General features: G+C 44.6%; 1 protein-coding gene across 2 annotated transcripts in view; it reads right to left on the bottom strand.

Moving 5' to 3' along the window:
- The window catches only part of LOC110521747 (rho GTPase-activating protein 39), a 148,593-nt gene that overhangs the window by 30,537 nt on the left and 105,815 nt on the right, over positions 1 to 12,241 (bottom strand). Inside the window, exons 3-10 of one of the 2 annotated variants that reach the window (XM_021599581.2) lie at positions 9,191 to 9,566; positions 8,626 to 8,895; positions 7,555 to 8,313; positions 3,696 to 3,860; positions 2,372 to 2,557; positions 2,065 to 2,091; positions 1,708 to 1,780; positions 1,470 to 1,610 (exon numbers count right to left, since the gene is read on the bottom strand). In XM_021599581.2, coding sequence (XP_021455256.1) covers positions 1,470 to 1,610; positions 1,708 to 1,780; positions 2,065 to 2,091; positions 2,372 to 2,557; positions 3,696 to 3,860; positions 7,555 to 8,313; positions 8,626 to 8,895; positions 9,191 to 9,566 — 1,997 coding nt within the window. The remainder of the gene's footprint in view (positions 1 to 1,469; positions 1,611 to 1,707; positions 1,781 to 2,064; positions 2,092 to 2,371; positions 2,558 to 3,695; positions 3,861 to 7,554; positions 8,314 to 8,625; positions 8,896 to 9,190; positions 9,567 to 12,241) is intronic. The other variant, XM_021599582.2, reaches the window with a different exon arrangement.

Below are 12,241 nucleotides of genomic sequence, written 5' to 3'. Positions count from 1 at the left end.
AATAGCCCATACACAGCCTGGAGGTGTGTTTTGGGGTCATTGTCCTGTTGAAAAACAAATGATAGTCCCACTAAGCATAAACCAGATGGGCTGGCGTATATCTGCAGAATGCTGTGGTAGCCATGCTGGTTAAGTGTGACTTGAATTCTAAATAAATCACAGATAGTGTCACCAGCAAAGCACCATCACACCTCCTCCTCCATGCTTCACGGTGGGAAATACACATGCAGAGATCATCCATTCACCCACACTGCGTCTCACAAAGACACGGCGGTTGGAACCAAAAATCTCTAATTTGGACTCCAGACCAAAGGACACATTTCCACTGGTCTAATGTCCATTGCTCGTGTTTCTTGGCCCATGCAAGTCTCTTCTTATATTTTGGTGTCCTTTAGTAGTGGTTTCTTTGCAGCAATTCGACCATGAAGGCCTGATTCATACAGTCTCCTCTGAACTCCGTGAAGCATTTATTTGGGCTGCAATTTCTGAGCCTGGTAACTCTAATGAACTTATCCTCTGCAGCAGATGTAACTCTGGGTCTTCCTTTCCTGTGGCGGTCCTCATGAAAGCCAGTTCCATCATAGCGCTCAATGGTTCTTGCGACTGCACTTGAAAAAACTTTCAAAGTCCTTGAAATGTTCCATACTGACTGACCTTCATTTCTTAAAGTAATGATGGACTGTCGCTTCTCTTTGGTTATTTGAGATGTTCTTGCCATAATATGGACTTGGTCTTTTTACCAAATAGGTCTATCTTCTGTATACCACCCCTACCTTGTAACAACACAACTGATTGGCTCAAACGTATTAAGGAAAGAAATTCCACAAATTAACTTTTAAGAAAGCACACCTGTTAATTGAAATGCATTACAGGTGACTACCTCATGAAGCTGGTTGAGAGAATGCCAAGAGTGTGCAAAGCTGTCATCAAGGCAAAGGGTGGCTATTTGAAGAATCTCAAATATAAATTATATTGTGATTTGTTTGACACTCCTTTGGTTACTACATGATTCCATATGTGTTGTTTCATAGACGTTTCATTGATGTCTTCACTATTATTCTACCATGTAGAAAATAGTCCAAATAAAGAAAAACCCTTGAATGAATAGTTGTTCTAAAACCTTTGACCGGTAGTGTAAGTACCAACCAAATTATTATTATTATTATTAAAGATAACAGACAGCTTGGGAAGACTATTTGTGGAAACAGACCTCGCCCATAAAAAGGTCATTAGCATCCTATATTGACCCTGACCACCGAAAAATAGTCTGTCATTTTCTATTCATTTCCCAACGATTGTACATGGTAAATTGCCACCTTCATCGATGCCCAGCAGGTGTTCCACAACGCACGGCCAAATGTCCGGTTGTCTGTCTGTGCCATTACAAGGTGATAGCCACAGTCGGCCAGCTACCGCGCACACGCATGTACGCAACCACAGGCATCTCCCACTCTCTCTCTCTCTCTCACCTTTAGTATCGTTGAGGGGGTCCATGTGTCTGTAGATGTATCCCTCCAAGTAGGAGTGGAAGCGTGGAGTTGGGGGGAAGAAGGCCAGACACACAGCCATGAGCTCCCAGCCCCTCTCCAGACTATCGTAGCGGAAGTTCTCTGTGAGAAGTAGTGGATGGGGTTAGACTTCATTTGATTAAAGCTGTGTGTGTTTAGGTGTATAGCTGACCGTGTGTGTGAGTGAGTGTGTGTGTACCTGTGGTTTGACGACAGAGCTGGATGTAGAGCTCATCACGAAGACCCTGACTGCTCCAACCACGCACTGCCACCTGGGGAGAGAGGAGAGGGAGGGAGGGAGGGAGGGAGGGGGGGGGGGAGAGCAAGTACGGAGAGGAGGGGGAAATTATTAAAAGTCACATTTTGTTTCCTTGACGTGCAGAATTACAAAACCGAAGGTAAACTGTTAGCTTGATAGACATAAATGCAGAAAATAACAGAGTGAAAAAGGAGAGGAGTGAGAAGCAACACAGTGAAGGTAGATACAAAGAGAGACATGAAAAAGCAGATACAAGGAGAGAACGAAGAGAGGGATAATAAAAGGGTCTGTGCAGACCTCCAGGGCGATGTTCAGTGGGCCAGTCTTGGCGTGAAAAAGAGAAAGACAGAGAGGGCGAGAGGGGCAAAAAGAGGGAAGATGAGGGGGGGATGAAATTATTATTATTTTGATGCACAAATCAGAAACTGAAGACAAATTGAAGCTTAACAGCACATAAAATGACACATGGCTGCAGAAAGGAGGGACACGGGCTCCAAAACGGCACCCTATTCCCTTTTAGTGCACTCCTTTTGAAAAAGTAGTGCACTATTTAGATAATAGGGTGCTATTTGGGATGTAGACATGACAGAGGGAGTCCGCAGACCTCCAGGGCGACAGTGAGTGGGTCAGTCTTGGCTCGGCGGTCTCCCATGTAGGTCTGGATTAGTTTAAAGATCTCCACCGCCTCTCTCTTCACCGCACGGTCTGACGTCACGATCATGGGCTTCCTGATTGGCTCACTGCTCCATGCCAGCATGTTGGCTATGGACACCTTGCGCCGGAACAGACCCTGGGAAAGGAGGGCGAGAGGAGGAGAGGAAGAGGAGAGGAAGAGGAGGGGGAGAGGTAAGGGGAGGGGGAAGGGGGAGGAGGAGAACGAGGGAGGTTGGAGTGATAGGTGAATATTTTGCTGTAGTTATACTAGAGCCTCTATAAATGTAGGGCTGGGCGATATGGACAAAATATTACATCACAATATTTGTATGACGGTATTTGATGTTTTTGAATAATAAATGTTGTAAATATGCTTTCTGAGTGGTTCATGACCCTAGGGTGGAAACACATCAATTATATGTGATTTCTATGGGGCTTTCTCCATTAATACTGTTCAATCCAACTCCAAATCAAACTCATTTTCAGCATTTTCATATATTTCTGCATTTCCTACACTTTAAATATGATTTCCACACTGTGACACGCAGCATGATATTTTCATATACAGTATTTCTGCATTTCCTACAGTTTAATTATGATTTCCACACTGTGCCAAGCAGCATGATACGGCCAAAACAATCTAGGCCTAGTTAATTGGTGAACTGTTGGAATTCTATAGTCTAATTCTATAGTTGGAATACAGTGAGCAGCACCTATAATGCATTGCTGTTTGACATGACAACGCATGAATTAGCCAGTGAGGAATTATTGACAGGGTAGAAACCAAAGTGTTGGTCAGTGTTTCCAGGTGACCCTAATTAGATGTTACATTACATGTTTTCTAACTTCATGTAGCTAGCCTCGTCCTACATCAGCACTGGTACCAGGCAGTATTAGCTAACTAGCTATGTTGGCTCTGACTCTTAGTACAAGCTAGCTAGCCAGCTAACTAGCGATTAGCATAGTTGCATATCACATATCACATTTAACAAACCAAACATTAAAATATCATTATAGAAGGGAAAGTAAAAACTTAAACCGGTCCAGACATCAATATCGGTATTTAGTCAAATATGGTATACCGACCAGCCCTACATAAATATGTTTGTGTGAGACAGTGAGTACTGGGTTTTACATGAGAGTGTTTGTCTGTTCCTGTGAATGTTAAATTATAAAGTAGAATAATTGTGTGTGTGTATGTCATGTATCAGTGTGTGTTTAGCTGTAAAGTTAAGTGTGTATGTGTGTGTGTTTGGGTTTGTGTGTGCGTGTACCTGTGTGTGTTTGTTGAAGTGTTTGGAGGCCCAGTTCTCGATGTCGGTCTCCGAGGACGGCTTCCGCAGGGTGAATTCTGGGAAAACTCCACAGCTTGCGCTGGGCATCATGTTCCGAGCATTACGACTTGCCTCGAACTGAGCACAGGCTCCAAGATCCTCCGACTGAGAGAGAGCGAAAGACAGAGAAATACTCCTTATTCAAATGCCTTCTTACCCTAGTACAAACATAATTAATAGAGAAAATTGACTACAAATTATAAATAGGATAATATTGGTCATAAAGGCAGTGTCGTCCAAAACAGAGATTTGTGAGACTTGTGTGACTGCATCCCAATGACAACAAAGGTTGGGTTTCTTTAAATCCTGCCCACATCTGGCACCACACAAATAATCATAAATTAGAATAAAATCAAATGAAATATAATTGTCACATGCTTCGTAAACAACAGGTTAGACTAACAGTGAAATGCTTACTGACGGGGTCCTTATCCAACATTGCAGAGTTTTAAAAAATATATATAAAAAAATAGAGAAATAGTGACACGAGGAATAAATACACAGTGAATAACAATAATGAGTAAAATTAACATAGCTCTATACAGGGACTACCAGTACCAAGTCGATGTGCAGGAGTACGAGGTAATTGAAGTAGCGACAGTGCCTTCAGTAAGTATTCATACCCCGTGACTCATTCCATTTTTTGTTGTGTTACAACCTGAATTCAAAATGATTTAAATAGATGTTTTTTCTTCACCCGCCTACACACAATACCCAATAACGACCAAGTGAAAACATGGTTTTAGACATTTTCCAAATGGATTGAAAATGAAACACATAAATATCTAATTTAACATAGGTATTCACACTCCACACTCCTCTTGGCAGCTATTACAGTCTTTCTGGGTAAGTCTGTAAGAGCTTTCCACACCTGGATTGTGCAACATTTGCATATTATTATTGTCAATATTCCTCAAGCTCTGTCAAATTGGTTGTTGATAATTGCTAGACAACCATTTTCAAGTCTTTTCATAGATCTCCAAGTAGATTTAAGTCAGAACTGTAACTTGGTCCCTCAGGAACATTCACTGTCTTCTTGGGCAGCATCTCCAGTGTAGATTTGGCCTTGTGTTTTAGGTTGTTGACCTGCTGAAAAGTGAATTCATCTCTTTCGTGTCTTGTGAAAAGCAGACTGAACCAGGGTTTCCTCTAGGATTTTGCCTGTCCTTAACTCCATTCTGTTTATTTTTTATCCTGAAAAACTACACAGTCCTTAAAGATTACAAGCATACCCATAACATGATGCTGCCACCACTATTTGTGAAAATATGTAGAGTGGTACTCAGTAATGTGTTGTATTGGATTTGCCCCAAACATAACACTTTGTATTCAGGACAAAAAGTTAATTGCTTTGCAATTTTTTTTGCATTATTACTTTAGTGCCTTGTTTAAAAATAATCATGTTTTTGAATATTTTCATTCCGTACAGGCTTCCTTCTTTTCACTCTATCAATTAGGTTAGTATTGTGGAGTAACTACTATGTTGCTGATCCATCCTCAGTTTTCTCCTATCACAGCCATTAAACTCTGCAACTGTTTGAAAGATACCATTCATGGTGATGGTGAAATGTTGAAATCCCTGAGCGGTTTCTTTCCTCCTCTGCAACTGAGTTAGGAAGGACACATGTATCTTTGTAATGACTGGGTATATTGATATATCCATCCAAAGTGTAATGAATAACTTCACCATGCTCAAAGGGATATTCAATGTCTGTTTTGTTGTTATACCCATCTACCAATAGATGCCCTTTTTTGCAAGGAATTGGGAAAACCTCCCTGGTCTTTGTGGTTGAATCTGTGTATGTGTGTGGGGTACAGAGATCATTAAAAAATCTGGTTAAACATTATTCTTGCACACAGAGTGAGTCCATCAACTTATTATGTAGCATATTAAGCAATTTGTTTTACTCCTGAACTTATATAGGCTTAAATACTTATTGACTTAAGGCATTTCAGCTTTTCACTTTTAAATAGTTTGTAAATGTTTTGAAAAACACAATTCCACTTTGACATTATGGGGTATTGTGTGTAGGCCAGTGACACAAAAGCTCAATTGAATCCATGTTAAATTCAGGCTGTAACACAACAAATTGTGTAAAAAGTCAAAAGGTGTGAATATGTTCTGAAAGCACTGTATCTACATATAGTAGGGGTAAAGCGATAGACAGTAGACAGTAGCAGTAGCGTATGTGCTGAGTGGGAAAGTTTGTGTGTGGCATCAGTATACACTATACATACATTCGTATGCGGACACCCCTTGAAATGAGTAGATTCAGCTATTTCAGCCACACCCGTTGCTGACAGGTGTATAAAAGAGAGCACGCAGCCATGCATTCGTAATAGACAACCATTGGCAGTAGAACGGCCTTACTGAAGAGCTCAGTGACTTTCAAAGTGGCATCGTCATAGGATGCCACCTTCCCAACAAGTCAGTTCGTAAAATGTCTGCCCTGCTAGAACTGTTCCAGTCAACTTTTTGGAATCTCTTTTTACATCTCTCTCTCTCTCTCTCTCAGATTTTTATATATATATATTCATCTCTCTCTCTATATATATATATATTTTCCATCTCACTCTCTCTCTCTCTCCAGTCATCGCTCTCGCCCTTTCTTCGTGAGGGCCCTTTTAACGTTTTTCTTTCTTTCCCCTGTTCTGAGTTTGAGTGCTGCTATCCTGTGTTCAGCGCAATTTCTTTCTTTGTAAGCACTTTCAGGCCTGCTATCTTCCACTACCCCCTGCGTCTCTCCCTCTCTCCAACTGCCTATTCCCCTCTCTCACTCTCACCCCCCACTACTCTCCCTCTCCCTCTCTCCAACTGCCTATTCCCCTCTCTCACTCTCAACCCTCTCTACTCTCCCTCTCCCTCTCTCCGATGGTTATGAAAGTAGCAGATTTCTCTTATGTGAGGGCAGTTTGCACCAAGATGCAAATAAGTTATTGTCATAAGGCAAAAAAAAGTGAGTGTGTGTGTTTGTGTGTGTGTGTGTTACAACAAGGGTGTGTGATGATAGATATGAGAGTGAGTGAGTGAGTGAGTGAGTGAGTGAGTGAGTGAGTGAGTGAGTGAGTGAGTGAGTGAGTGAGTGAGTGAGTGAGTGAGTGAGAGAGAGAGAGAGAGAGAGCGAGAGAGAGAGAGAGAGAGGGAGAGAGCGAGAGAGAGAGCGAGAGAGAGAGAGAGAGAGAGAGAGAGAGAGAGAGAGAGAGAGCGAGAGAGAGAGAGAGAGAGAGAGAGAGAAAGAAAGGATAATTGGAGGGATGCGAGAGGGAGGGAGGGCTGCATATGTGAAGCAGAATAAATCCTGGCTTGTAGTTCCCCACAGCCTCCCATCCCTCTCTAGCATGGCTCCGATCTCTCTTGACACCTTAAAGCAGACCTGCTGTCGCTCTATCTCAGCAGCACAACTAAAAGGTGTTGGAGAATGTGGTATGGGTCTGTGTGTCTTTGTTTATGGCCTGGTGTGTCAATCTATTTATGTGCATGTGTTGGGCTGTGTGTGTGTGTCTGTGTGTGTGTGTGTGTTTGCCTGGTAGGTATGTGGTAGTAGCAGCAGTATTGATATTACATAAATCCATCTGAGCTCTGGCTCTTCAAATAATTGTCTGATTCTGCACATTATGAAACATTCATGGACCTACGGCAGCCAGGGCATGTCTCTGTTACAGAGAAGATGAGCTAGAGCATGCAGTGAGGCCCCACACAGTCAAGTGTGCGCACACACACAAACCTACAGCGACATAGAATATAAATGCTAGAGTCGGCAGTGCAGTGATAGACTGTGTGTGTGTGTACTGCGTATACCTGTGAGGGGTGTAAGAAGGGCTCAGGCGAGGCCAGGTTGGTCTGTACAGACAGGCTCTTCTCCAGTAGTGCCCGAGGGAAGCCCAGTCTGTCGAAGGTGCTGCGTTTCCAGTGGTAATGCCCGTGGTGCCCGTCGCTCTGTGCCAACGCCTCGTCCTCACTAAACGCCCTCACCACCGGGCCTGGCAGGGGGAGAGGCACCGCACCGTCGCTCTCGTACCCGTCTTTAGACACACCTCCCTGGGCACAGCCACCAGCCGATCCCCCTCCTCCCGGGGCTGAGTCCCAACTGCTCCTCTGCTTCATCACCTGCTGGGCCTCCCACGCCAGCCTGGCCTGGTTCATCACCGCCTCCGACAGCGTCCCCGACATTGGCCCTTCCTCCCGCTCCACCCCACCACCCCCTCCACAACTCCCCAGCTCCTGAGGCAGGGAGGGCTTCCGGGTCTTGCGTTTGCGGTTGCCACCGGGCGAGAAGCCCCCTCCTCCTGTAGACCCGGAGAGGGAGAGGGAGTGGTGCTGACTGGAACTCCAGGACATGGAGTCCTCGTAGAGCAGCCTCTGGCCCCCGCCTTCGCCCCCCTCCCCACCCCCGTAGTCCAGCAGCAGCCGGGGGTCCCGGATCAGACTCTGGCTGTGTTGGAGGGTGTAGGATCCCCCGTAGGAGCCCCCATAACCCCCCGTGGAGGAAGGGGTGGCCGTGGAGGTCCCGTAGCGAAGGAGGCGGTCGGACGTCTTAAAACGCGGGCTGGAGGAGGACTGTAGGCGGAGGAAGAAGAAGAAGATTACTTTATTGTTCAATGTACACAAACGTCCGACTGATGCCAGCAACTCTCCAGTTACCATCACACTCCCAACCACACTTTCCCTGTCAGACATGGGATTTGAACCAGCAACTCTCCAGTTACCATCACACTCCCAACCACACTTTCCCTGTCAGACATGGGATTTGAACCAGCAACTCTCCAGTTACCATCACACTCCCAACCACACTTTTCCCTGTCAGACATGGGATTTGAACCAGCAACACTCCAGTTGCTGGTCCATCTCTCTAACCTTCGGACTACCTACCTGTTCCACATAGACCAGCTGTTTGACGTACTCCTTCCCTGCAGGGCTGTACTCCAGACTCTGTGTCTTCTCTGGGCACTTCTGTCTGGTCAGCACCAGCTGACCGTAGGGGGAGTGGCTCTGTTTGGGCGAGAGGTAGAGGGGCGTCCCCGAGGAGGGATTTCCCCGGGTGGGGGACTTCCCTGTGCCGTACAGCAAGGAGGAGGAGTCAGAGCCCAGGTGGCGCATCACATCTGTGGGAGGTTCCTCGTAGATGGGCGGGGGCTGGTACTATAATAATAATAATAACAACAATACATTTGTGTCCTACAGTCAAGGACAAGTTCAACTTATGTTAAAAAAGTTCATTAACATAAAAGTGCAAGTGAAGTCAAATCTTATTGTATTTAAATCGTAGGCCAATTAAAATGAATCAAAAGAGCGGACGAAACAGGACAGACACATACTGATACAGGGAAAAGGCAGGTAGAACACAGTCAAATCACAAGACATAAACTAGCTGAAAGGTGCGTTTGAAGGTGTTTTACGAATGTGTTTGCGTAACTGTGTTGCTGGAGCGTCCTACCTCCGAGGGGGGCTCCTCGTAGAGGGGGGGTTCATAGGCATAGCGGGGGGAAGAGGGTTGTGAGTCAGCCGACGAGCGCCGGTGGGTCCCTGTTCCTCCGCCCCCTAGCTCCGCCCGTTTTAGGAAGGGCGACTGGTGGCGGTCAACATAGAGGATGGGAGAGCCGTCAGGGGCACCATCAGGGGGGGCGGAGCCTCCAGAGGATCGGCGGGTACGGGAGGCTGTGCCAGTGCCGGGTGCAGGGACTAGGGGGAGGGTGGGGGGGTCGCAGGGGGAGTAACCATTCCCCTGGTGAGAGAGGAAGCTGGGTTCTCTGTCTGTCACCTTGATCAGCATCCTCTCCTTAGTACCTGTGTTCCACCTGAACGGAGAGGTCCTGAGAGAGGGAAGGGAGGGGGAGAGAGAGAGCGAGGGAGAGAGTAAGTTCATTATTCCATCTGGCAGCAGGGACAGAGCGACAAGGAGCTGGCAGATAGGTGCAATGTGTTGTTTTACAGGGTCAGCTATGGTAGTACGGCACCCCTGGAGCAATTTAGGTTTAAGTGCTGAAGGATGTTTTTGACCCAGCACTGAACCTTTTGATGGTCTAATATGAGTTACCATAACCACACATCACTTGCGCTACACAGTATATAACAAAAAATACAATATATTGAGCTAGGCAGTAGCAGCCACTGCAAGAAGCCCCTGGAGTGACGCGGTGCCTGCTAGGATTGGTTGAGATTTCACAATGCAGTGGCCCACTCATGTCCCTTGACCTCTTCCCCCAAACCTACAGCACCAGCGGTTCGATGCCAACGTCATCACTCAGCAAAACGTCCGTCACTCAGTCAAGAGTCTGCAGCATAGCAGAAAATATGGATATTCAGAACTTCTTCCGAAAGAGTGGCAAAACAAGCGAACCAACGGGTTGAGTTGGTTGAGGCAACGGTGAATGAGGTGGAGAGGCCAGAACAGCCATTAAGTCAAAGTGCAGCAGCAGCAGAGTTGGCTAATTAGCTAGTCTCCCTCAGCATAATGGTTGGCTAATGCTAATAAACTAGCATTAGCGTTCAGTACCCTTAAACTATTGGGTGTCCGTCAGAGTTAGTTAACAGTATATTTAGTGAATGGGCAAGCTAAGGATGTTGATATAAGTCATGATGTTAGGAAAAGTGTTTATTTCCGGCGAGTGTATTTGATGGGCTTTGATTCTGTAGCTGGCTAACCACTTCGGTAGCTACTGGCTGAAGCACATATCTTCTGACAGTTACACAGTGCCCCCTGTGGACTGAAGTTGAACTTTACAACAACATTACATTTAACCCTGTTTAAAATTAGCAATGTTGATGTAGAACTGACAGGTCTTATAAACTATTCCCTTCTACAGGTAAACATGCTTGGCTCGTGTCTGTCATTTGCATATAGGATATGTAACTATTTGTAAAAAATTGTCCGTTGTTAAATTTGTGAAATGATTTCATAGAGCTTTTACTTGAATTACTCTTTTTATTCACTTTTTTAAAAACATACTTTTTCTATTGTTGTTGCATTGCCTGCAAGGTTAACCTTGCAAGTAAGCATTTCATTACACTTGTGTACTCCATGTACTGTATATCATACAGAATGGTCTTGTAACTTAGTACATTCTACGGATCATTTTTTGGGGCTCATGTCTCTTTATATTCATATAGCCTAGGGGCTATGCAGCTACTTATCTGTCATGTTATGTAGACAATTGAATGTTTCTTTAGTTGAATTGCCCTAGTCGTGTGTCAGTAACTTTAAAGAGCGACTTCTCCTAAAAAAATATTTCTCATTTAGAAAACAGCCTTTTTGGCATCGACGTGAGTCAGAAACATTTATTCTACTGTCAAAATTGACTACAAAGTGTAAACAGAATATTTTTGGTCATAAAGTCAGTCTCATCCAAAACTGACTTTTGTGAGGCTTGTGGTCGTGACTGCATCACAACGTAAATGAAGGTAGGGTTTATGTCATTCCTGCCCACATGCCCACAGCTGGCATTACACAAGTAATCATCAATTCGGAGTGCAGCTGCATGCGACCTGATCCTATTGCATGTGATATATTTGTGGTTGACTTTGGAAATCAATATGGGGCTATTTAGGGACCATCGGTAAATTACACAATGTACATATGTTCAAATTCAAATATCTCAAAATGTCAATGACTTAAAAACCTCAAACCAAATATAAATTGCAGAAATGCATAGACAAATATTGAAAGCATTTAATGAGAAAACGAAAAGGTGTGCAAATATTGTCTCATTTACATTGTGCAATTTATTGAAGGTCCCTAACAAGCCCAGTAGATAGACTATCTAAAGTCAGGTCGCACACCAGCTGACTGAAGCTAATTGGCTAAATAATTTGACTAACTCTTCTCACCTGCGAACACACACACAAGACACCCACATCAAACCAAACCCCGAAACCAACTCACATTTGAATTCAGGCAGGCCGCTAGCATTTATTAATGAACCAAACCTAAAACGAGGCCAAATCAGGAAGTGCCCTTTACAACTAACTAATGTCATGTTGCACCTCTACCTTGCTACCATTCAGATGAGCCAGGGAGGAGGACAGATGAGAACAGCAGGCCAGTGGAGCACTTAGAACAGCAGCAGCCAGGGGCAAATGGTAGGGAAGAGGATGATTTAAGTGACCCAGACACAGGCTCAAAACAAATGCCGCTACCCCAGTATCCCCTTGACTGTTTTGGATTGCAAAACTAAAGACACACAAGAGAAGACACAGATACAGAAACAGAAGAGTAGATGATGGAGAGAAACACCAGACTAGACACAGAGACAGCAACAGAAGAATAGGATATGATGGAGAGAGACACCAGACTAGACACAGAGACAGCAACAGCAGAATAGGATATGATGGAGAGAGACACCAGACTAGACACAGAGACAGCAACAGAAGAATAGGATATGATGGAGAGAGACACCAGAAGAATAGAACAGGCCATAACAGAAAAGGATAGATAAGGAGACATTAACAAACTAGAACGTGAGACAGCAACAGACAAGACACAGACGGC

The sequence above is a fragment of the Oncorhynchus mykiss genome, chromosome 30, assembly GCF_013265735.2.
Source record: "Oncorhynchus mykiss isolate Arlee chromosome 30, USDA_OmykA_1.1, whole genome shotgun sequence".
NCBI classification, from domain to species: domain Eukaryota; kingdom Metazoa; phylum Chordata; class Actinopteri; order Salmoniformes; family Salmonidae; genus Oncorhynchus; species Oncorhynchus mykiss.
The sequence above is the reverse complement of the archived record's forward strand: the minus strand, read 5'-3'. Positions and strand labels throughout refer to the sequence as shown.